Source organism: Nerophis lumbriciformis, linkage group LG28, assembly GCF_033978685.3.
Source record: "Nerophis lumbriciformis linkage group LG28, RoL_Nlum_v2.1, whole genome shotgun sequence".
Lineage (NCBI taxonomy): Eukaryota > Metazoa > Chordata > Actinopteri > Syngnathiformes > Syngnathidae > Nerophis > Nerophis lumbriciformis.
In genome coordinates this window covers 29,737,412-29,763,066 of record NC_084575.2, presented here as the reverse complement: position 1 = coordinate 29,763,066, position 25,655 = coordinate 29,737,412, and the positions used below count along the sequence as shown (strand labels likewise).

The window sequence follows — 25,655 nt, the reverse complement described above, 5'->3', positions numbered from 1 at the left end:
GCGGCTGGCCCGCAGGCCACGCCCCCCTCCAAATAAAGGATATTAAATGAGCTCAAATATACCTCCAAATGAGGCATAATGATGCAATATGTACATACAGCTAGCCTAAATAGCATGTTAGCATTGATTAGCTTGCAGTCATGCACTGACCAAATGTGCCTGATTAGCACTCCAACAAGTCAATAACATCAACAAAGCGCACCTTTGTGCATTCACGCACAGCATGAAACAACAAAGCAGTGGAAGATGTTACAAGTAAACAAACTGTTACGTCACAGTCCACACTATGGTGAGTTCAAGAACCGCCGAAATTAGTAGGACAAAACGATATTCACCAAATACTCTCATCAGTGAAGCATACACACAAACATTAAAGGGGAACATTATCACAATTTCAGAATTGTTAAAACCATTAAAAATCAGTTCCCAGTGGCTTATTATATTTTTCGAAGTTTTTTTCAAAATTTTACCCATCACGCAATATCCCTAAAAAAAGCTTAAAAGTGCCTGATTTTAACCATCGTTATATACACCCGTCCATTTTCCTGTGACGTCACATAGTGAAGCCAACACAAACAAACATGGCGGAAAGAACAGCAAGCTATAGCGACATTAGCTCGGATTCAGACTCGGATTTCAGCGGCTTAAGTGATTCAACAGATTACGCATGTATTGAAACGGATGGTTGTAGTGTGGAGAACGAAAATGAAGAAGAATCTGAAGCTATTGAGCCATATCGGTTTGAACCGTATGCAAGCGAAACCGACAAAAACGACACGACAGCCAGCGACACGGGAGAAAGCGAGGACGAATTCGGCGATCGCCTTCTAACCAACGATTGGTATGTGTTTGTTTGGCATTAAAGGAAACTAACAACTATGAACTAGGTTTACAGCATATGAAATACATTTGGCAACAACATGCACTTTGAGAGTGCAGACAGCCCAATTTTCATCAATTATATATTCTGTAGACATACCCTCATCCACGCTCTTTTCCTGAAAGCTGATCTGTCCAGTTTTGGAGTTGATGTCAGCAGGCCAGGGAAGCTAGGGTCGATAGGGGGTTTAGCTCGCTCGTCTGCGGGAACAAACTTCCGCCATTGCTTGCCGTGCTAGCGAGGTCCTTTGTCCCTGAATTGCTCACACACTCCGGCAGATTCAATGGGGGTCTGGCGGCAGATTTCTTTGACTTTATCGTTGGAAATGCATCTGCTTTGAGTGTCGCAGGATATCCACACATTCTTGCCATCTCTGTCGTAGCATAGCTTCCGTCGGTAAAGTGTGCGGAACAAACGTCCAATTTCTTGCCACTTTCGCATCTTTGGGCCACTGGTGCAACTTGAATCCGTCCCTGTTCGTGTTGTTACACCCTCCGACAACACACCGACGAGGCATGATGTCTCCAAGGTACGGAAAACAGTCGAAAAAACGGAAAATAACAGAGCTGATTTTACTCGGTGTTTGAAAAAACGTCATCGCTCCGAGAGCGAATAATAGAAAGGCGTTTAATTCGCCAAAATTCACCCATTTAGAGTTCGGAAATCGGTTAAAAAAATATATGGTCTTTTTTCTGCAACATCAAGGTATATATTGACGCTTACATAGGTCTGGTGATAATGTTCCCCTTTTAACAGTGGGCTTTCTAACAATTGGGAAGGTTTGCGTCATGTTTGTCCTCAAACAAAAAACATGCTAAAACAAAAAAAAGTATTCTTACCCCATCTTTTTCCATTTTTAATCATTTTTTTAAAATGCTCCAGGGAGCCACTAGGGCGGCACTAAAGAGCCGCACGGGTTGCAGACCACCAGGGCTCAGCCGACAAAATGTGAGTCATTTGGCCTCAGAGTGACAAAAATACCGACAAAGAAAGAAAGCCATTACAGGGTGGCCGACCGTCCCTTGAAAAACAGAACCGTTTCATATTCACAAACAAAAGTACGCGTTCCGTATTGAGCTGTAATTTTGTTACCAGGTCAACAGAGCCGATTATTTTTGTAATCATGTCCCCGGGTTGGTGAAGTGGCACAAAGAGCCAATTGTTAGTTTGTATTCATGTTGGCGTGCCCTGTAAAGTTAAAAGGAAACACATCACTCAGTCATGTTTTTACTATTTAGCTCACAATTAACACCAACAGTCCCTCCAACAGTGACGTGCGGTGAGGTTGATGGCTGGTGAGGCACTGACTTCATCACAGTCAGATTTACAAACATATGAACCCTAAAGAGTATCTTATTCACCATTTGATTGGCAGCAGTTAACGGGTTATGTTTAAAAGCTCATACCAGCATTCTTCCCTGCTTGGCACTCAGCATCAAGGCTTGGAATTGGGGGTTAAATCACCAACAATTATTCCCGGGCGCGGCGCCGCTGCTGCCCACTGCTCCCCTCACATCCCAGGGGGTGATCAAGGGATGGGTCAAATGCAGAGGACAAATTTCACCACACCTCGTGTGTGTGACAATCATTGGTACTTTAACTTAACTTTAACTTTACACATACAAACTGTAGCACACACAAAAGCACATTTAATTAAAAAAAGGTTATTATGGTCTTACTTACTTATAAGTGCGGGAACAGTGGTGTTTGTGTTGGAGGAGTTGTGAATGAATAAAATATGAAATCCGTGCTGAAGTCTGCAGGTGTACCTAATCTTGTGTCCCTGCAGTCGTTCACGGCTCCTCCGGCGCGAGCAATGTTGTTTTTGCACTTTTTGGCTTCTTGTTAAGTGACTTTTTTTGGGTGGATTCGGTCTTGCACATGGAGGGTTTGGGTGTGGGCTTTGGTTGGTGTGGCGCTCCCGTCGGGGGTGCAGTCTGCGGCTAAGGTGCCTTAACCGGCACCAGGAGGCGGGGTTACGCGAGCCTCAGCCAGTGCGTCTTCGCAGCAGTTTTAGGATCGCTCAGCACAAGAAATACTTTACACACATACAGTTGTTGACAAAATACACTGTACATTATATACCTCAGCTAACTAAACTATGGAAATGTATAATATAGTTCATATAGCAATACGGTCTCACTGCACAGCAGGCCAGCAGTTAGCCGAGTCATTGCGCAATCCATGTTGAGGCACTGAGTGACGTGCCTCAACTGGCTGCTGATCACCGCACCGTCTCTTCTCAGTATTTGAACGGCAAATGTGAAAATTCAGCGATTTTGAATAAAAATAATCTAAAACTGGCGAAGTTAAATGGAAAATAACTTTATAGTATAATCACTGGATACATATAACAATTTAATAAAAATGTTTTCTTTTTACATTTTTTTCTTTCCATGATGGCAGGTGAGGCCCCGCCTCACCTGCCTTTAGTGACTGCACGTCACTGCCCTCCAACCACCACTAAAAGTATGCATGGATTATATTATAACCACAAAAGGTTAACATTCTGTCACATGTAAAATGGGCAGCTAAATTTGTCTCTGCATATAACCCATTCTTTTGAGACGTGGGCAGCTAAGATGTGGCATCCGGGGACTTGATACGGGTCGTAGGTATTTGATGAAAAAAAACATCCATCCATCCATCCATCTTCTTCCGCTTATCCGAGGGGGAAGCAGCCTAAGCAGGGAAGCCCAGACTTTCCTCTCCCCAGCCACTTCGTTCAGCTCTTCCCGAGAGATTCTGAGGCGTTCCCAGGCCAGCCGGGAGACATAGTCTACCCAACGTTTCCTGGGTCTTCCCCGTCGCCTCCTACTGGTCGGACGTGCCCTAAACGCCTCTCTAGGGAGGCGTTCGGGTGGCATCCTGACCAGATGCCCGAACCACCTCATCTGGCTCCTCTCGATCAGACCTCGGTCCGCATTGCCGGCAGTAAGTCGGACACGTTTCCAGTGAGGGTTGGCTGCCCTTTGTCACCAATTCTGTTCATAACTTTTATGGACAGAATTTCTAGGCGCAGTCAAGGCGTTGAGGGGATCTGGTTTGGTGGCTGCAGGATTAGGTCTATGCTTTTTGCAGATGATGTGGTCCTGATGGCTTTATCTGGCCAAGATCTTCAACTCTCACTGGATCGATTCGCAGCCAAGTGTGAAGTGCCTGGGATGAGAATCGGCACCTCCAAGTCCGAGTCCATGGTTCTCGCCCGCAAAAGGGTGGAGTGCCATCTCCGGGTTGGGGAGGAGACCCTGCCCCAAGTGGAGGAGTTCAAGTACCTCGGAGTCTTGTTCATGAGGGAAGAGTGGATCGTGAGATCGACAACGGCGTCTTCAGTAATGCGGACGCTGTATCGATCCGTTGTGGTGAAGAAGGAGCTGAGCCGGAAGGCAAAGCTCTCAATTTACCGGTGGATCTACGTTCCCATCCTCACCTATGGTCATGAGCTTTGGGTTATGACCGAAAGGACAAGATCACGGGTACAAGCGGCCGAAATGAGTTTCCTCCGCCGGGTGGCGGGGCTCTCCCTTAGAGATAGGGTGAGAAGCTCTGTCAAAGTAAAGCCGCTGCTCCTCCACATCGAGAGGATGAAAAAAAACACTGAAGATAAAAAAAATAATAACATTATTACACATGATTACATTCCATTCCTGCAACCTATTCTGTTGCTGTGCAGACACAAAGATAAATAACACCATTATCTGTTTTTACAGGCAGTGGATCCTATGCAAGCAATTGCCGTGAGTTCAAATCTAGTTTCCTGCATATTTAGATTTGTTGTTGAGTTTTTGCTCTTAACTGTTTTTGCTTTCTCTATCCGTCTGAAAAGTCTTCAGAGAACATGAGTGTCTCAATCACGTTCTTCAGACTGTTCCGTGTCATGCGTCTGGTGAAACTTTTGAATCGCTCTGAAGGAATAAGGAACCTCCTGTGGACCTTCATAAAATCCCTCCAGGTCAGTTTCATCCCACCCATCAGAAAAATAAACAGTAAAGAGGTCTACTGTGTTAGTTTTTGGAATTGTTCAAAGGAACTGAGAAGATCAAAACGGTATCGGTTTAACAACTCATGGTTTGTTTGAAGAGAATACAATTACAAAAAAAGCGGTATTACAAAAGAGTCTCTTTAACATTTTCTCTGAAGTCCTGAAATTTGTCAGAATCTGCGAGCGAGGCCAGTCTGTATGCTTAATTAAAGAAAAGGAGAAAAGAATACACGTCTGTGTACCACACATCGGCAACACAAAAACTTCCACTTCTCTGATTTAGCTTTTGTCAAGACTTGGACTTTAGCGAGGTTTGTTCTCCCATGGTGCAAATGATTTGGACCAGACATGGCGTGAAGGTGCATACTTATTTAATTTTAACACTCAAAAAAGGATTAAACAAAAGGCGCCAAGTACAAAACTTGGCTATAAAAACAAAAACTCGCACAAAGGCAGAACTATGGACATAACACAAAACTTGCTGACTATGGCATGAATAAAGAAAACTTACTTGGACGAGAAAAGGTCATGAAAAAGAGCAGCATTGATCATACGGGTGTGTAGAGAGTGTGATGTCGCCAGGCTGACTGCCTGGCAACTACAGGGTTAAATAGTGAAGACATGATTAAAGATTGTATTGTACCATATGTCCCGGCAAGAAATCTGCGTTCAAAGAACTCCGGCTTATTAGTGATTCCCAGAGCCCAAAAAAAGTGTGCGGGCTATAGAGCGTTTTCTATTGGGGCTCCAGTACTATGGAATGCCCTCCCGGTAACAATTAGAGATGCTACTTCAGTAGAAGCATTTAAGTCCCATCTTAAAACTCATTTGTATACTCTAGCCTTTAAATAGACCCCCTTTTAGACCAGTTGATCTGCCGTTTCTTTTCTTTTCTCCTCTGCTCCCCTCTTCCGAGTTGAGGGGGGGGGGGGCACAGGTCCGGTGGCCATGGATGAAGTGCTGGCTGTCCGGGGTCGGGACCCGGGGTGGACCGCTGGCCTGTGCATCGGCTGGGAACATCTCTGCGCTGCTGACCCGTCTTCGCTCGGGATGGTGTCCTGCTAGCCCCACTATGGACTGGACTCTTACTATTATGTTGGATCCACTATGGACTGGACTCTCACAATATTATGTCAGACCCACTCGACATCCATTGCATTCGGTCTCCCCTAGAAGGGGGGGGGGGGTTTACCCACATATGCGGTCCTCTCCAAGGTTTCTCATAGTCATTCACATCGACGTCCCACTGGGGTGAGTTTTTCCTTGCCCTTATGTGGCCTTTGTACCGAGGATGTCGTTGTGGCTTGTGCAGCCCTTTGAGACACTTGTGATTTAGGGCTATATAAATAAACATTGATTGACTGATTGATTGATAAAGACAGGTGCGTGAGTCGTGAGGACAGGTGAAAACTAATGGGTTGCTATGGTGACAAACAAGAGTGCACAATGAGTCCAAACGTGGAACAGGTGAAACTAATGGGTAACCATGGAAACAAGACAAGGGGGTGAAAAGCAGGAACTAGAAAGAGTCCAAAACCAAGCAGACCATAACTTAAACAAAACATGATCACACAGACATGACAGCTTTAGCGTCAGCTTGTTAAACGGTTGGCATTAGCAACCAGCTAAACAAATGCTGTGTTGCAGCATGTAACCAACTGGATGATTATGTAATGTATAGCATGGGATTTGCCGCCTTATCACTGTTTTACTTACTCTCTATGTTAATGTTTTTTTTTTGGTAAAATCTCAAACTAATCCAAAAAAAACGTTTTAGAACTTAGGGCCTCATTTGGTTTGCGTGTATCAATCAATCAATCAATCAATCAATGTTTATTTATATAGCCCTAAATCACAAGTGTCTCAAAGGGCTGCACAAGCCACACTGACATCCTCGGTTCAGAGCCCACATAAGGGCAAGGAAAAACTCACAACCCAGTGGGATGTCACTGTGAATGACTATGAGAAACCTTGGAGAGGACCGCAGGGGAGACCGGAAGCAATGGACGTCGAGTGGGTCTAGCATAATATTGTGAAAGTCCAGTCCATAGTGGATCTAACATAATAGTGAGAGTCCAGTCCATAGTGGATCTAACATAATAGTGAGAGTCCAGTCCATAGTGGATCTAACATAATAGTGAGAGTCCAGTCCATAGTGGATCTAACATACTAGTGAGAGTCCAGTCCATAGTGGATCTAACATAATAGTGAGAGTCCAGTCCATAGTGGATCTAACATAATATGGGTTGTACTTGTATAGCGCTTTTCTACCTTCAAGGTACTCAAAGCGCTTTGACACTACTTCCACATTTACCCATTCACACACACATTCACACACTGATGGAGGGAGCTGCCATGCAAGGCGCTAACCAGCACCCATCAGGAGCAAGGGTGAAGTGTCTTGCTCAGGACACAACGGACATGACGAGGTTGGTACTAGGTGGGGATTGAACCAGGGACCCTCGGGTTGCGCACGGCCACTCTCCCACTGCGCCACGCCGTCCCCAATAATAGTGAGAGTCCAGTCCATAGTGGATCTAACATACTAGTGAGAGTCCAGTCCATAGTGGATCTAACATAATAGTGTGAGTCCAGTCCATAGTGGATCTAACATACTAGTGAGAGTCCAGTCCATAGTGGATCTAACATACTAGTGTAGTAGTGAGAGTCCAGTCCATAGTGGATCTAACATAATAGTGAGAGTCCAGTCCATAGTGGATCTAACATAATAGTGAGAGTCCAGTCCATAGTGGATCTAACATAATAGTGAGAGTCCAGTCCATAGTGGATCCAACATAATAGTGAGAGTCCAGTCCATAGTGGATCTAACATAATAGTGAGAGTCCAGTCCATAGTGGATCTAACATAATAGTGAGAGTCCAGTCCATAGTGGATCTAACATACTAGTGAGAGTCCAGTCCATAGTGGATCTAACCTAATAGTGTGAGTCCAGTCCATAGTGTATCTAACATACTAGTGAGAGTCCAGTCCATAGTGGATCCAACATAATAGTGAGAGTCCAGTCCATAGTGGGGCCAGCAGGAGATCATCCCGAGGGGAGACGGGTCAGCAGCGCAGAGGCGTCCCCAACCGATGCACAGGCGAGCGTTCCACCCCGGGTCCCGACTTTGGAAAGCCAGCACTTCATCCACTTCATCGGGCTCCAGAGTACTGGAGCCCGAATAGAACATGCTCTATAGCCCTCAGACTTTTGTTTAGGCTCTGGGAATCACTAATAAGCCGGGGTTCTTTGAACGGAGATTTCTTGCCGGGACATATGGTACAATACAATCAGCAAGATAGGATGGAGCTACACACACACACACACACACACGCACACACACACACACACACACATTGTGTGTGTGTGTGTGGGTGTGGGTGTGGTACACAGAACATCAATTTCCACGCTTCTATTAGCCCCGGGTCCAGTGGACCCGGACATCTTATATGTAATAGAAATGTGTAGGGGGGGTGTATGGTGTGTGGTCATTAAACATGTATTCTGATTTATGTTCTTCACAGAAAATGAGCCAAAGTCAGTGAGTCTCAGTTTGAAAAATCAATTAATTGTATCATTTTTCTTGTAATAAAAAATGAAAACGGGTCCCACAGACCCGAACACCATCATACGCCACACCTGCGAGGTGGGATGGATTATCTTGGCAAAGGAGAAATGCACACTAACACAGATTTGTGAGGAATAGGTATTTTGTGTATATAGTGAAAGATCTTTGAGTTCAACTCATGAAAAATGGGAGCAGAAACAAAAGTGTTGCGTTTATATTGTTGTTCAGTGTATAAATGTGCCTGCTACTCATACTTGCCAACCCTCCCGGATTTTCCGGGAGACTCCCGAAATTCAGCGCCTCTCCCGAAAACCTCCCGGGACACATTTTCTCCCGAAAATCTCCCGAAATTCAGGCACAATATAAACAGCGTACCTGCCCAATCACGTTATAACTGTAGAATGATGGAGGGCGAGTTCTTGGTTTCTTATGTGGGTTTATTGTTAGGCAGTTTCATTAACGTCCTCCCAGCGCGGCAACAACACACAACAACAGCAGTCACGTTTTCGTCTACCGTAAAGCAGTTCCTCTGCCGTAAACAGCAATGTTGTGACACTCTTAAACAGGACAATACTGCCATCTAGTGCATTTGATGAAAGCACTTTTGTGCGTGCCACACAGCAATGCATCATCAGAGAGGGTGTTCAGCATGGTTCGAAAAATAGTGACAGAGAATAGAACAAGGATGGACAATTCAACCCTTAACTCAACAATGAGTAGATGAGTGTTATGTGTGTGTATTTGTGTAAATAAATGAACACTGAAATTCAAGTATTTATTATATATATATATATATATATATATATATATATATATATATATATATATATATATATATATTAGAGATGCGCGGTTTGCGGGCACAACCGCGGAGTCCGCGGATTATCCGCGGATCGGGCGGATGAAATTAAAAAAAATTAGATTTTATCCGCGGGTCGGGTCGGGTCGGGTCGGGCGGTTGAAATAAAAAAAAATTAGATTTTAAATAGATTCAGGCGGGTGGCAGTTAAACCAATTCGGAAATATATATACATAGTTAAATGTTGTTACCCACATACGAAAAACGAGCAGGCACCTGCTGCATATGCCACAACAGAAGAAAAAAAAAAAAAAGAGATGGACACTTTTACGGAGCGGAGAAGGGACGCCTCGCCGGGGTCCGGGACCGATGCCCCTTCCCCCGAGAGGGCCCCACCGGGAGCCGTAGCTGAGGCAATCCGCGAGAAGGGCCCGACGCACGTCCACGGTCACCACCGCGCCCACCGCACCGACACCCCGCCTCGTCCGCCTTCGCCGCGGCCGGCATCACGCGTAAGCAGCTTACCTGCCCGCCACCACCGTGGCCGGGGGCTCCTAACAGGGGTCACTCCACGCGCTCCGCCCGCGCAGCTTACCTGCCCGCCACCCCTGTTGCCGGGGGCGCGTAACAGGGGTCACTCCGCGCGCAGTGCGCTCACGAAAGGGGTGGGGCTCACCCTGGTTGATATAGACAGCAGGACGGTGGCCATGGAAGTCGGAGCCCGCTAAGGAGTGTGTAACAACCCACCTGCCGAATCAACTAGCCCTGCAAATGGATGGCGCTGGAGCGTCGGGCCCATACCCGGCCGTCGCCGGCAGCGAGACGCACTTGGATGTGCGCTCAGCGCGGCTCCCATATGATTGCGCACTGGTGTGCGTCTGGGTCGTGACAGCGTGGCACGCGAATGTCTGTGCTGCATTGGATCAGTCTCCTTTCTTTAACAGGCAAAAGCTTTATAACCTCACTAATGCCTTGCATCATCTATATTAGATATATAACAACGGGCGGGTGCGGGCGGGTGCGGTTCTGATTAAATGTTAGAAACGGGTGGATGGCGGATGGTTGACGACTTTCTGATGCGGTTACGGATGAAATAATTGCCTATCCGCGCATATCTAATATATATATATATATATATATATATATATATATATATATATATATATATATATATATTTATAGCTAGAATTAACTGAAAGTCAAGTATTTCTTGTATGTATATATATATATATATATATATATATATATATATATATATATATATATATATATATATATGAAATACTTGACTTAGTATTTCATATATATATATATATATATATATATATATGAAATACTTGACTTGGTGACTTCTAGCTGTAAATATACTCCTCCCCTCTTAACCACGCCCCCAACCACGACCCGCCCCCAACCACGCCCCCCGCCCCCTCCCGAAATCGGAGATCTCAAGGTTGGCAAGTATGCTGCTACTACATGATCATCATGTATATAAAACCTGAATGGAGGTGTTTGGATGTTTTTAAGGGCTTTCATAGGCAAAATAGAGCGACTACAATCGGCTCCATCGTGAACTGACTTTTGAACGCATTTATTTACAATATTAAAATGCAAAAAAACCCAAAAGAACATTTGTGATAAGGATGAAAAATTCCCCCCAAAATTGCACTTCCCCTTTAAGGAAATGTTAATTTTTTTAACTGTGCATAGATTCCTGTTTGTGAAAAGTAACTAATTTGTGTCTTGCTTGCAGGCTCTTCCGTATGTGGCCCTGCTCATTCTGATGCTGTTCTTCATATATGCTGTTGTTGGTATGCAGGTAAGCTACATTCATATGGGACATATATTTGCACTATCATAGTTACACAAGAATCATAGACAATTGACTAACATTATTATCATTGAAAATGTAATGGAAAATTAAATAACATGCTTGCAAATAATGTAAATAATGTAAATAATTCAATGTATATACTCTGATGATTAACTTGTGTGATGACTGTATTATGCTGATAGTATATTTGTACCATGAATTGATTTACTTGGACCCCCGACTTAAACAAGTTGAAAAAGTTCTTCGGGTGTTACCATTTAGTGGTCAATTGTATGGAATATGTACTGTACTGTGCAATCTACTAATAAAAGTCTCAATCAATCAAAAACCCTGGACTTCTGGCAGGGGGTCGTAGGAAGCCGTCGTGCTTTTAAGATGAGAACCCGTGAGTTTCAGGTGTAACTGTACAAAAAGAGCTACAGAGCTAGCCTAAAATATTATTATTGTTATTATTTTTTATCATTTCTTCGGTCAGCGGTCAACAAAATAAACAAACAGTTTTACATAAACAAACAGTTGTGCATTCATAAATTGAAAATGTTGCAGACCGAAAGGGTTTAGGCTGAAGTTGAACACCTACTGCGCCTAAAACATTAGCATGCGCACTAGAGGTGCGCGGATAGGCAATTATTTCATCCGCAACCGCATCAGAAAGTCGTCAACCAACCGCCATCCACCCGATCTAACATTTAATCAGAACCGCATCCGCCCGCACCCGCCCGTTGTTATATATCTAATACAGACGATGCAAGGCATTAGTGAGGTTATAAAGCTTTTGCCTGTTAAAGAAAGGAGACTGATCCAATGCAGTTCAGACATTCGCGTGCCACGCTGTCACGGCCCAGACGCACACCAGCGCAATCATATGGGAGCCGCGCTGAGCGCACCTCCAAGCGCGTCTCGCTGCCGGCGACGGCCGGGTATGGTCCCGACGCTCCAGCGCCATCCATTTTCAGGGCTAGTTGATTTGGCAGGTGGGTTGTTACACACTACTTAGCGGGTTCCGACTTCCATGGCCACCGCTGTCTATATCAACCAGGGTGAGCCCCACCCCTTTCGTGAGCGCACTGCGCGCGGAGTGACCCCTGTTACGCGCCCCTGGCAACGGGGGTGGTGGGCAGGTAAGCTGCGCGGGCGGAGCGCGCGGAGTGACCCCTGTTACGAGCCCCCGGCCACGGGAGTGGCGGGCAGGTAAGCTGCTTACCTGCTGCGCGTGACGCCGGCCGCGGCGAAGGCGGACGAGGCGGGGTGTCGGTGCGGTGGGCGCGGTGGTGACCCTGGACGTGTGTCGGGCCCTTCTCGCGGATCGCCTCAGCTACGGCTCCCGGTGGGGCCCTCTCGGGGGAAGGGGCCTCGGTCCCGCGGACCCCGGCGAGGCGTCCCTTCTCCGCTCCGTAAAAGTGTCCATCTCTTCTTCTTTTTTTTCTTCTGTTGTGGCATATGCAGCAGGTTTCTGCTCGTTTTTCGTATGTGGGTAACAACATTTAACTATGTATATATATTTCCCAATTGGTTTAACTGCCCCCCGCCTGAATCTATTTCAAATCTTTTTTTTTTTTTTCAACCGCCCGACCCGACCCGTGGATAAAATCTAATTTTTTTAAATTTCATCCGCCCGATCCGCGGATAATCCGCGGACTCCGCGGTTGTGCCCGCAAACCGCGCATCTCTAATGCGCACATTAAAATGCTAACACTTAGCATGTGGGCTAACGATGGCATGTTAAAGGGGAACATTATCACAATTTCAGAAGGGTTAAAACCATTAAAAATCAGTTCCCAGTGGCTTATTTTAGTTTTCAAAGTTTTTTTCAAAATTTTACCCATCACGCAATATCCCTAAAAAAAGCTTCAAAGTGCCTGATTTTAACCATCGTTATATACACCCGTCCATTTTCCTGTGACGTCACATAGTGATGCCGATACAAACAAACATGGCGGATAGAACAGCAAGCTATAGCGACATTAGCTCGGATTCAGACTCGGATTTCAGCGGCTTAAGCGATTCAACAGATTACGGATGGTTGTAGTGTGGAGGCAGGTAGCGAAAACGAAATTGATAAAGAAACTGAAGCTATTGAGCCATATCGGTTTGAACTGTATACAAGCGAAACCGACGAAAACGACACGACAGCCAGCGACACGGGAGAAAGCGAGGACGAATTCGGCGATCGCCTTCTAACCAACGATTGGTATGTGTTTGTTTGGCATTAAAGGAAACTAACAACTATGAACTAGGTTTACAGCATATGAAATACATTTGGCAACAACATGCACTTTGAGAGTGCAGACAGCCCAATTTCAGGCGCGCTAAGAACATATATTTTTCCACGATTTCAGCACTTTAACCATACCTAAATAGACACAAAATACTGCATTACACAAGACTACCCGCCGTATTTTCCGCACTATAAGCCGCCCCGGGTTATTAGCCGCACCTTCAATGAATGGCATATTTCAAAACTTTGTCCACCTATAAGACGCCCCGGGTTATAAGCCGCGCCTACGCTGCGCTAAAGGGAATGTCAAAAAAACAGTCAGATAGGTCAGTCAAACTTTAATAATGTATTACAAACCAGCGTTCTAACAACTCTGTTCACCCCCAAAATGTAATGTGCAAATGTGCAATCACAAAAATAGTAACACTCAAATTAGTGCAGAGCAATAGCAACATCAATAACTCAACGTTGCTCGAACAATAATGTCACACAACACACAAAATAAACATTTAAAGCTCACTTTCTGAAGTTATTCCTCATCCATAAATCCCTCGAATTCTTCTTCAGTGTCTGAATTAAAAAGTTGGGCGAATACGGCATCCAAAATGGCCGGCTCCGTCTCGTCGAAGTCATTAGAGTCAATGTCGCTGTTGTTGTCCAGCAGTTCCGTGAATCCTGCCTTCCAGAAAGCTCGGACCACAGTTGAGACCAATATATCCGCCAGGCATTTACAATCCACTGGCAGATGTTGGCGTATGTCGTCCGGCGCTGTCTCCCTGTCTTAGTGGCGCAGGTCATCTTGTTGCTTCCTCTACCTACGCACCATTTATGTTCAATTCTCTCGCTGCTGCTCTATTTCCGTGTTCTACTGCGTGACTTATTGCCTTGAGTTTGAATTCTGCGTTGTACGCGTGTCTCTTAATAGGAGCCATTTTGTGGTCTTTACAGATGTAAACACAAATGAAATGAAACGTAATATCCGCGTGCTTCTTCTTCTACGGGGGCGGGTGGTTGCTTACAGTAGAAGAAGAAGCGCTTCCTCTTCTATGGGGGCGGGTGCTTACCTTGGCGGTTGCTTGCCGTAGAAGAAGAAGCGCTTCCTCTTCTACGGGGAAAAAAGATGGCGGCTGTTTACCGTAGTTGCGAGACCTAAACTTTATGAAAATGAATCTTAATATTAATCCATATATAAAGCGCACCGGGTTATAAGCCGCACTGTCAGCTTTTGAGAAAATTTGTGGTTTTTAGGTGCGGCTAATAGTGCGGAAAATACGGTACTCAAATGATTGAAAAAAATAAATGTTTTTAAGCTAAATTATTGGTAAACACAGTTTATGTATACAAAATTAACGTAAAACCGCGAGTAATAAATAAAGTTTTCATCAATTAATATATTCTGTAGACATACCCTCATCCGCTCTCTTTTCCTGAAAGCTGATCCGTCCAGTTTTGGAGTTGATGTCAGCATCTGCTTTGAGTGTCGCAGGATATCCACACATTCTTGCCATCTCTGTCGTAGCATAGCTTTCGTCGGTAAAGTGTGCGGAACAAACGACTGACCATTTCGTCGGCTTTCCCCACACAGCCTCGTATTTTGAACAAATTTCGTCCAATTTCTTGCCACTTTCGCATGTTTGGGCCACTGGTGCAACTTGAATCCGTCCCTGTTCGTGTTGTTACACCCTCCGACAACACACCGACGAAAGTGCGAAAATGGCAGATTGCTTCCCGATGTGACGTCACGTTAGAAAGGCGTTTAATTTGCCAAAATTCACCCATTTAGAGTTCGGAAATCGGTTAAAAAAATATATGGTCTTTTTTCTGCAACATCAAGGTATATATTGACGCTTACATAGGTCTGGTGATAATGTTCCCCTTTAACAATTAGCATGTCTCACATATCAAGTAATATGGCTGTAAGGTGTATGGCTGCGAAAATAGTAGAAGTAGAACATTTTATGAAAAATTTAGCATGCTTAAGTTAGCTTGCTAGCATGCTATTGTTTTCATGCTAACAGTTAAGAAGTGTCACATACGAAGTTATACGACTCTGGGGTAAACAGTAGCAAAATTAGGTCAACAGGTTGTCATGCTCTCGTGATCTGATTGGCTATCACAACTGTCTATCACCTCTATGCAGTGTTGGGACTATCCATCCATCCATCCATCCATCTTCTTCCGCTTATCCGAGGTCGGGTCGCGGGGGCAGCAGCCTAAGCAGGGAAGCCCAGACTTCCCTCTCCCCAGCCACATCGTCCAGCTCCTCCCGGGGGATCCCGAGGCGTTCCCAGGCCAGCCGGGAGACATAGTCTTCCCAACGTGTCCTGGGTCTTCCTCGTGGCCTCCTACCGGTCGGACATGCCCTAAACACCTCCTTAGGGAGGCGCTCGGGTGGCATCCTGACCAGATGCCCGAACCACCTCATCTGGCTCCTCTCGATGTGGAGGAGCAGCGGCTTTACTTTGAGCTCCCCCCGGATGGCAGAGCTTCTCACCCTATCTCTAAGGGAGAGCCCCGCCACCCGGCGGAGGAAACTCATTTCGGCCGCTTGTACCCGTGATCTTGTCCTTTCGGTCATAACCCAAAGCTCATGACCATAGGTGAGGATAGGAACGTAGATCGACCGGTAAATTGAGAGCTTTGCCTTCCGGCTCAGCTCCTTCTTCACCACAACGGATCGATACAGCGTCCGCATTACTGAAGACGCCGCACCGATCCGCCTGTCGATCTCACGATCCACTCTTCCCTCACTCGTGAACAAGACTCCGAGGTACTTGAACTCCTCCACTTGGGGCAAGATCTCCTCCCCAACCCGGAGATGGCACTCCACCCTTTTCCGGGCAAGAACCATGGACTCGGACTTGTAGGTCTGTTGTAGGTTGTTGGGACTAACGCGTTACAAAGTAACACGTTACTGTAACGCCGTTAGTTTCGGCGGTAACTAGTAATCTAACGCGTTATTTTTTATATTCAGTAACTCAGTTACCGTTACTACATGATGCGTTACTGCGTTATTTTACGTTATTTTTTATGTTGTATCGGCTAGAAACTGAGGATCTGAGTGTGTTTTATTCCAGCGAAGCTTCTGATTCTTCCTCTGCGCTCTGTGTGTGTGTGTGTGTGTGTGTGTGTGTGTGTGTGTGTGTGTGTGTGTGTGTGTGTGTGTGTGTGTGTGTGTGTGTGTGTGTGTTAGAGATGCGCGGTTTGCGGGCACAACCGCGGAGTCCGCGGATTATCCGCGGATCGGGCGGATGAAATTTAAAAAAATAAGATTTTATCCGCGTGCGGGTCGGGTCGGGCGGGTCAATTAGATTTTTTTTTTTTTTTTTTTTTTTTTTGCGGGTGGCAGTTAAACCAATTCGGAAATATATACACATAGTTAAATGTTGTTACCCACATACGAAAAACGAGCAGGCACCTGCTGCATATGCCACAACAGAAGAAAAAAAAAGAAAAGAGATGGACACTTTTACGGAGCGGAGAAGGGACGCCTCGCCGGTGTCCGGGACCGAGGCCCCTTCCCCCGAGAGGGCCCCACCGGGAGCCGTAGCTGAGGCGATCCGCGAGAAGGGCCCGACGCATGTCCAGGGTCACTACCGCGCCCACCGCACCGACACCCCGCCTCGTCCGCCTTCGCCGCGGCCGGCGTCACGCGCAGCAGGTAAGCAGCTTACCTGCCCGCCACCCCCCGAAATTCACATTTCTATCACAATTATCATACTGTAAACATGGTAAGCTAACTTCATTAAAATTAATAGTCCTGTCAATAGCATGGAATTACAATTCAAATGTAGTTTTTTTGTAAGCCTTTCAAAAGAATTCAAAATATGAAAAATTAATGAAAATTAATTTAAGCCATCAGACACTTGAAAAGTGGCACATTACATCTCTAATGTAATCATTTTAACTTTTCAACAGAAATAGCACTGCAAAAATATTAAGGACATACTTCTGTATTTTGGTAGTTATGCTGTCAACATTTAACAAGATTTCTTCAACTTGGACTTGAAAGCATAAATAGTATAAACACTTTTAACAGATCGTGCTGTGAAATACAGCCGACAGGATTGCGCACCACACAGGAAGCAAGGCCAAAGTGCATGCAGGTGCAGGAGAAGAAAGGACTTCTTTCATTTAAGGTTTGTGATAAACCATCAAACTCATTCGTTAAAAGGACTCTATAGTAATATAAAGCGAATTTTTCTGGACATTATCATGCAAGAAAAGTTTATTTTTGGGACCGCGATCACCGCGTAATGATTTTTAAAGGTTGCATTACAAACATTTAACTGTCCCATGTGATCAGCCAGTGCGATTGGAAGTCCATGCTCAATTATTGCCTCCGTAAATAAAACTTCGGCATTTATCACATCCAAAGAATCTGTTTGGGCGACGAAAAACGTTGAAAGTTTTCCACTTGTATCGCTAGCAACGGCATTAGACTTGTGTTTTTTTGTCCCAAAGTGGTCTTTTACATCGCTAATTCCTCCGTGTCCGATCGAAAAATCTTGTCTGCACAAGGTGCAATTCGCGTAGTTTTCACCCTTTTTTTTTAAATTAAAGAAAAAACGTATTTTTTATCACTGCACCCGTAACCCGGAATAGGTTGATGAAAACCGTACGAATTACGGGAAAACCGGAGTAGTTGGCAGGTGCCTCACTAATGCCTTGCATCGTCTATATTAGATATACCGGGCGGATGGCGGGCGGATGCAGTTCTGATCAAATGTTAGATCGGGTGGATTGCGGATGGTTGACGACTTTCTGATGCGGTTGCGGATGAAATATTTGCCTATCCGCGCATCTCTAGTGTGTGTGTGTGTCTGAGTGTGGGAAGGGGAGGGGAGAGGAGGGGGGTGCGCAATACAACGTAAACCGTTGGCCAACAAAAAAGTAACCACAGAACACTATACGACTATACGGTATAGTGTTCTGTGGTTACTTTTTGGTTGGCCAAGCGGACGTGACGACAGGCTGTCCCCACTCAGGTCCGCACGGACCGGGAGGGGGCGTGCCTTAAGTCCGGCTGGAAATTGGGAGAAATTTGGAGAATGGTTGTCCCAGGGAGAGGCACTGAAATTCGGGAGGGTTGGCAAGTATGAGATATTCTCACTTCTTTTCTTTTGTCGAGCACAAAGAAAATAACATTTTAGTTAAATGTAAGTTGTGTCTTGGATCAAAGATCCCGTCTACTGCCCAAAACAACAATTCAAATCTGCCTGGTTAGGCTCTGTGTATGTCACGTGTGCCTTCCTTAGGTGAAGCCAGCTTTACAGCTATGTTGTTGATTGATTGATTGATTGAAACTTTTATTAGTAGATTTCGTACAATTGACCACTAAATGGTAACACCCAAATAAGTTTTTTAACTTGTTTAAGTCGGGGTCCAGATACAGATATATACTATCATATATATACTAACATCATAATACAGTCATCACACAAGATAATCATCAGGGTATATACATTGAATTATTTACATTATTTACAATCCGGGGTGTGGGATATGGAGGGGGGGGGGTAGGTTTGGTTGGTATCAACACTTCAGTCATCAACAATTGCATCATTAGAGAAATGGACATTGGAACAGTGTAGGATTGACTTGGTAGGATATGTACAGCAAGTAGTGGACACAGAGAGAGAGATCAGAAAGTATAAAAAAAAGTGTCTACATTTGATTATTTTCAATCCGAAGAGGTATTATGTGGAAGTGAGGGTGTTAGTTTAGGGTTGTAGTTGCCTGGAGGTGTTCTTTTAGTGCGGTTTTGAAGGAGGATAGAGATGCCCTTTCTTTTACACCTGTTGGGAGTGCATTCCATATTGAAGTGGCATAGAAAGAGAATGAGTTAAGACCTTTATTAGTTCGGAATCTGGGTTTAACGTGGTTAGTGTTAGTGTTATTATGCTGTTTGTTACTTATGTATGTTATGTTGCAGCTATTTAAAATAGTTTTGTCAATTTGTTCTGGCCTGAAATAAATTGGCCCTTTGAAACATATTTTTGTCTTTGTGTATTGTATGTAGAGCACATTGCTTAGCAGAGTTCAGTGATGCAAATGTATGTCAAGTTGATCAACACATTGTATTATTCTCCAGTGCAATAACAGTACTGAAATGAAGGCTAAAAGGGCATTAATGGGAGCTTAAAAAAAAAAAAAGTAGAAGAAGTAACTAAATAGTTACTTTCACAGTAACGCATTACTTTTTGGTGTAAGTAACTGAGTTAGTAACTGGGTTACTTTTGAAATGAAGTAACTAGTAACTGTAACTAGTTACTGTTTTTCAGTAACTAACCCAACACTGCCTCTATGTCCGTTCACTACACTGCGTTGTTGATTCTGAAGGCTCCGAAGGCTTTAAAACATTTTGTTTGGATCCTATTTTCATGATATTTCATTAAAAAAAACACAGAAGTGATATTTTGATGCGAAAAAGAATGTTTAAGAACGGGGATTTCCGTGTTTTCGCGGACATTTCCCGCGTCTGCATACTACCAACATGTTTGATAGAGGTAGAATCATCCTCTCTATTCTTTTGTTTCTCTGTAGATATTCGGCAAAATCGCTTTGGTGGACGGTACTTACATTAACAGGAACAACAACTTCCAGACGTTTCCACATGCTGTGCTCCTGCTATTCAGGTTGGTGGTGCAATTCCGTGCAGTCATGAGAAAGAATACTGAACAAAAGCTTGACGTGTACTGTTGCTCGGGGCAGAAGAACAAACCCTTGTGAAGACAATTACTTCATTTTGAAATCAACTTAGACATGGGGTCCAAAATGAATAAACAATGAAAATCAAGACTTTTCAGACATTTCATAGTGGACTACTCATCCAGCTTTAGACCCCCGAGACACATGAAAACACTTTGTTTGTGTGGCAGTGGGATTAGAAAACCCTAAAAGTCTACTCAAGGAATGTTTTCAGAGAAAAACAGTACATTTCCTCCTCATTGCCCTTGAGGTGTTGTGGCCTTTCGTGCCCAGCCATTGGAGATGTCTAGTGATGGTCCACAGCTTGGATAAATAGGGCATGAAACCTAAGACAAACTACAATGTTACACTCGTGTTACTGTTTAAGACTTATGTTGTTATTTTCCCGTTTTCGTGGTGTTTAAGTACTTTTATTTTGAGGTCTCACTTCCCCTGTCTGTCCACGGAGTACTGGCTCCCACACCTGTTATTGATTGGCAACTGGGACACACCTGTACCCGGTTGCCAATCAGTCTCCAATTTCAGGCGCCGGATCATTGGCTATTGATCATTGCAAGTACCGTATATTTCGGAGTATAAGACGCTCCGGAGTATAAGTCGCACAGGTCGAAAATGCATAATAAAGAAGGAAAAAAACATATATAAGTCGCACTGGAGTATAAGTCTCATTTTTGGGGGAAATTTATTTGATAAAACCCAACACCAAGAATAGACATTTGAAAGACAATTTAAAATAAATAAAGAATAGTGAACAATGGAAAGACAACAAGGCAAGGGCTTGTTACTCTCGGGGTCTCCTAGCTGCTCAGGCAAATCATATTGTCTAAAAATGCATTTTTGCATCGATAACATGACATCATTGCGCCAAGTGCATGCTCTTTCGATCAATTAGTGTGCGAGGAATATATATATATATATATATATATATATATATATATATATATATACACACAGTCCGGCCCCCAGCCAATTTTTTTTTTTATTGTAATTTTGAATAATTTACCTGAATGTGCATGAACTATTTCTCTTCAAAATAGTTTGAAATGTCGAATGTTAAATGTTTAAATATTAACTGTCCGTTTACTGTACTACTTTTTTTTTTTTTTTTTTTTTTTTTTTGGTGTCCTGTCCAGCTTCTCAGGCAAATCATATAGTTGATGTAGATTCCCATGTGCCGACTGTACTACTACCGTATGTTTCGGAGTATAAGTCACTCTGGAGTATAAGTTGCACCGGCCGAAAATGCATAATAAAGAAGGAAAAAAACATATATAAATCGCACTGGAGTATAAGTCGCATTTTTGGGGGGAAATTTATTTGATAAAAGCCAACACCAAGAATAGACATTTGAAAGGCAATTTAAAATAAATAAAGGCTGAATAAGTGTACGTTATATGAGGCATAAATAACCAACTGGTATGTTAACGTAACATATTATGGTAAGAGTCATTCAAATAACTATAACATATAGAACATGCTATACGTTTACCAAACAATCTGTCACTCCTAATCGCTAAATCCCATGAAATCTTATACGTCTAGTCTCTTACGTGAATGAGATCAATAATATTATTTGATATTTTACGCTAATGTGTTAATAATTTCACACATAAGTCGCTCCTGAGTATAAGTCGCACCCCCGGCCAAACTATGAAAAAAACTGCGACTTATAGTCCGAAAAATACGGTAGTTCCGTGACTTGTGCGTCTCCCTTTGCACTTGCCTTCTTTTGTTATTTTCTCCTGAGTGGAAGGTGTATTACCTCCTTTTACCTGTAGTTCTCTTGACACTTGAAGGAAGTGTTTTTTGTTTTGTTTTTACCAATGGTATGTTTACACTGGAGGCCAAATCGTATTTTTTCGAAATTCGATTTTTTTTTAACTCTAGCTGACTGTTGACACTGCAAGTAACATGTGATCTTTATCAGACTCCAGTATAAACGCGCACCGGCCCCAATGTGGCCCCAATGTGGCCTCAACGTCACTTGCATGCCGCAGTTCGATAATGTGAAAACCAAGGAAGTTGACCAGTTCCCGTAAATGAACGAGGAAGTCGTTACTACTTCTACAAAATAAAAGAAAAGTCAACAAACCAAAAAATTAGTTTTTTTTTACTTGAAAAAAAATAAAAGTAATATAATGCATAAAGGGGTAGATGAGATCCGCCCGGAGTTCCTTAAGGCTCTGGATGCTGTGGGGCTGTCTTGGTTGACAAGACTCTGCAGCATCGTGTGGACATCGGGGGCGGTACCTCTGGATTGGCAGACCGGGGTGGTGGTTCCTCTCTTTAAGAAGGGGAACCGGAGGGTGTGCTCTAACTATCGTGGGATCACACTCCTCAGCCTTCCCGGTAAGGTCTATTCAGGTGTACTGGAGAGGAGGCTACGCCGGATAGTCGAACCTCGGATTCAGGAGGAACAGTGTGGTTTTCGTTCTGGTCGTGGAACTGTGGACCAGCTCTATACTCTCGGCAGGGTCCTTGAGGGTGCATGGGAGTTTGCCCAACCAGTCTACATGTGTTTTGTGGACTTGGAGAAGGCATTCGACCGTGTCCCTCGGGAAGTCCTGTGGGGAGTGCTCGGAGAGTATGGGGTATCGGACTGTCTGATTGTGGCAGTCCGCTCCCTGTATGCTCAGTGCCAGAGCTTGGTCCGCATTGCCGGCAGTAAGTCGGACACGTTTCCAGTGAGGGTTGGACTCCGCCAAGGCTGCCCTTTGTCACCGATTCTGTTCATAACTTTTATGGACATAATTTCTAGGCGCAGTCAAGGTGTTGAGGGGATCTGGTTTGGTGGCTGCAGGATTAGGTCTCTGCTTTTTGCAGATGATGTGGTCCCGATGGCTTCATCCGGCCAGGATCTTCAGCTCTCACTGGATCGGTTCGCAGCCGAGTGTGAAGCGACTGGGATGAGAATCAGCACCTCCAAGTCCGAGTCCATGGTTCTCGCCCGGAAAAGGGTGGAGTGCCATCTCCGGGTTGGAGAGGAGATCTTGCCCCAAGTGGAGGAGTTCAAGTACCTCGGAGTCTTGTTCACGAGTGGGGGAAGAGTGGATCGTGAGATCGACAGGCGGATCGTTGCGGCGTCTTCAGTAATGCGGACACTGCATCGATCCGTTGTAGTGAAGAAGGAGCTGAGCCGGAAGGCAAAGCTCTCGATTTACCGGTCGATCTATGTTCCCATCCTCACCTATGGTCATGAGCTTTGGGTCATGACCGAAAGGACAAGACCACGGGTACAAGCGGCCGAAATGAGTTTCCTCCGCCGAGTGGCGGGGCTCTCCCTTAGAGATAGGGTGAGCTCTGTCATTCGGGGGGAGCTCAAAGTAAAGCCGCTGCTCCTCCACATCGAGAGGAGCCAGATGAGGTGGTTCGGGCATCTGGTCAGGATGCCACCCGAACGCCTCCCTAGGAAGGTGTTTCGGGCACGTCCGACCGGTAGGAGGCCACGGGGAAGACCCAGGACACGCTGGGAAGACTATCTCTCCCGGCTGGCCTGGGAACGCCTCGGGATCCCCCGGGAGGAGCTGGACGAAGTGGCTGGGGAGAGGGAAGTCTGGGCTTCCCTGCTTAAGCTGCTGCCCCCGCGACCCGACCTCGGATAAGCGGAAGAAGATGGATGGATGGATGGATTTTTTTTTAACTCCAGCTGACTGTTGACACTGCAAGTAAAATGTGATCTTTATCAGACTCCAGTATAAACGCGCACCGGCCCCAATGTGGGCCCCAATGTGGCCTCAACGTCACTTGCATGGCACAGTTCGATAATGTGAAAACCGAGGAAGTTGACCAGTTTCCGTAAATGAACGAGGAAGTCGTTACTACTACTACAAAATAAAAGAAAAGTCAACAAACCAAAAAATTTGTTTTTTTTTTACTTGAAAAAAAAATAAAAGTAATATAATGCATAAATTAATATTTATAGTGAAGTGAATTAATTAACTCATATTATGTTCTACATTTGGTGAATGTTTATATTCACCTTGGAGAAAGCAAACCACCAAGTTTAACTAAGTACCGTATTTTTCGGACTATAAGTCGCATTTTTTTTCATAGTGCGATTTATACTCAGGAGAGACTTATGTGTGAAATTATTAACACATTAGCGTAAAATATCAAATAATATTATTTAGCTCATTCACGTAAGAGACTAGACGTATAAGATTTCATGGGATTTAGCGATTAGGAGTGACAGATTGTTTGGTAAACGTATAGCATGTTCTATATGTTATAGTTATTTGAATGACTCTTACCATAATATGTTACGTTAACATACCAGTTGGTTATTTATGCCTCATATAACGTACACTTATTCAGCCTGTTGTTGACTATTCTTTATTTATTTTAAATTGCCTTTCAAATGTCTATTCTTGGTGTTGGCTTTTATCAAATTCATTTCCCCCAAAAAATGCGACTTATACCGTATTTTCCGCACCATAAGGCGCCCTGGGTTATAAGCCGCGCCTTCAATGAACGGCATATTTCAAAACTTTGTCCACCTATAAGCCGCCCCGTGTTGTAAGCCGCATCTAACTGCGCTAAAGGAATGTCAAAAAAACAGTCAAATAGGTCAGTCAAACTTTAATAATATATTAAAACCAGCGTGATGTGGGCGCGCATGGAATCGTATATCAACATGGACAAAGCTGCGTGAAAAAAGCCACCCGGCCTCTTCGCGTAAACTTAAACTTACCTTAACCACTCGCTCATCTTTTCTTCATCCATCCCTTCGAGTTAGCTTTTATGATGACGCCGGCTGGAAAGGTCTCTTTTGGCAAGGTCTTCCTTTTGAATATCACCATGGGTGGAAGTTTCTGGCCATTAGCATGGCAAGCTAGAACCACAGTGAAGGATGACTTCTCATTCCCTGTGGTGCGAATATTCACCGTACGTGCTCCCGTTGTATCCACAGTGCGGTTCACAGGAATATCAGTTGCTGTGAAATAGTAATCCGTGTGCGGATGGAGAGATTGCGTCTTTTCATGAACCGGATCCTTGTCGTTTAGTAGGAGCCATTTTGTGGTCTTTACAGATGTAAACACACAAAGGAAATGAAACGTACCGTACGGTAATATCCGCGCGCTTTTTCTTCTTCTACGCGGGCGGGTGGTTGCTTACAGTAGAAGAAGAAGCGCTTCCTGTTCTATGGGGGCGGGTGCTTACCTTGGCGGTTGCTTGCGTAGAAGAAGAAGCGCTTCCTGTTCTACCGGGAAAAAAGATGGCGGCTGTTTACCGTAGTTACGAGACCGAAACTTTATGAAAATGAATCTTAATATTTATCCATATATAAAGCGCACCGGGTTATAAGGCGCACTGTCAGCTTTTGAGAAAATTTGTGGTTTTTAGGTGCGCCTTATAGTGCGGAAAATACGGTATATGTTTTTTTCCTTCTTTATTTTGCATTTTCGGCCGGTGCGACTTATACTCCGGAGCGACTTATACTCTAAAAAATACGGGTAGTGGTATTTCAGATTGAGCACATTAATAGAAATAGCCCCTTAGTTTGATATTCGCAGGTGGATTGGATCACTTCTCGTAGGAAAAGAGGCCATAATTGGGACTCCGGAATGCAAAAGGGATAACCATATCCTTGAGAAAAGACTACCTGTCTAGCTCAACGCCAACATTTGAGTTATGACTTAAAGCAGTGGTTTTCCAGACGCTTACA

General features: G+C 44.4%; 1 protein-coding gene across 1 annotated transcript in view; it reads left to right on the top strand.

Annotated features, from left to right (window-relative positions):
- LOC133571037 (dihydropyridine-sensitive L-type skeletal muscle calcium channel subunit alpha-1-like) overlaps positions 1-25,655 on the top strand; it is a 202,645-nt gene that overhangs the window by 127,835 nt on the left and 49,155 nt on the right. The window contains exons 30-33 of the mRNA XM_061924015.1: positions 4,591-4,617; positions 4,707-4,832; positions 10,981-11,046; positions 19,826-19,917. Coding sequence (XP_061779999.1) covers positions 4,591-4,617; positions 4,707-4,832; positions 10,981-11,046; positions 19,826-19,917 — 311 coding nt within the window. The remainder of the gene's footprint in view (positions 1-4,590; positions 4,618-4,706; positions 4,833-10,980; positions 11,047-19,825; positions 19,918-25,655) is intronic.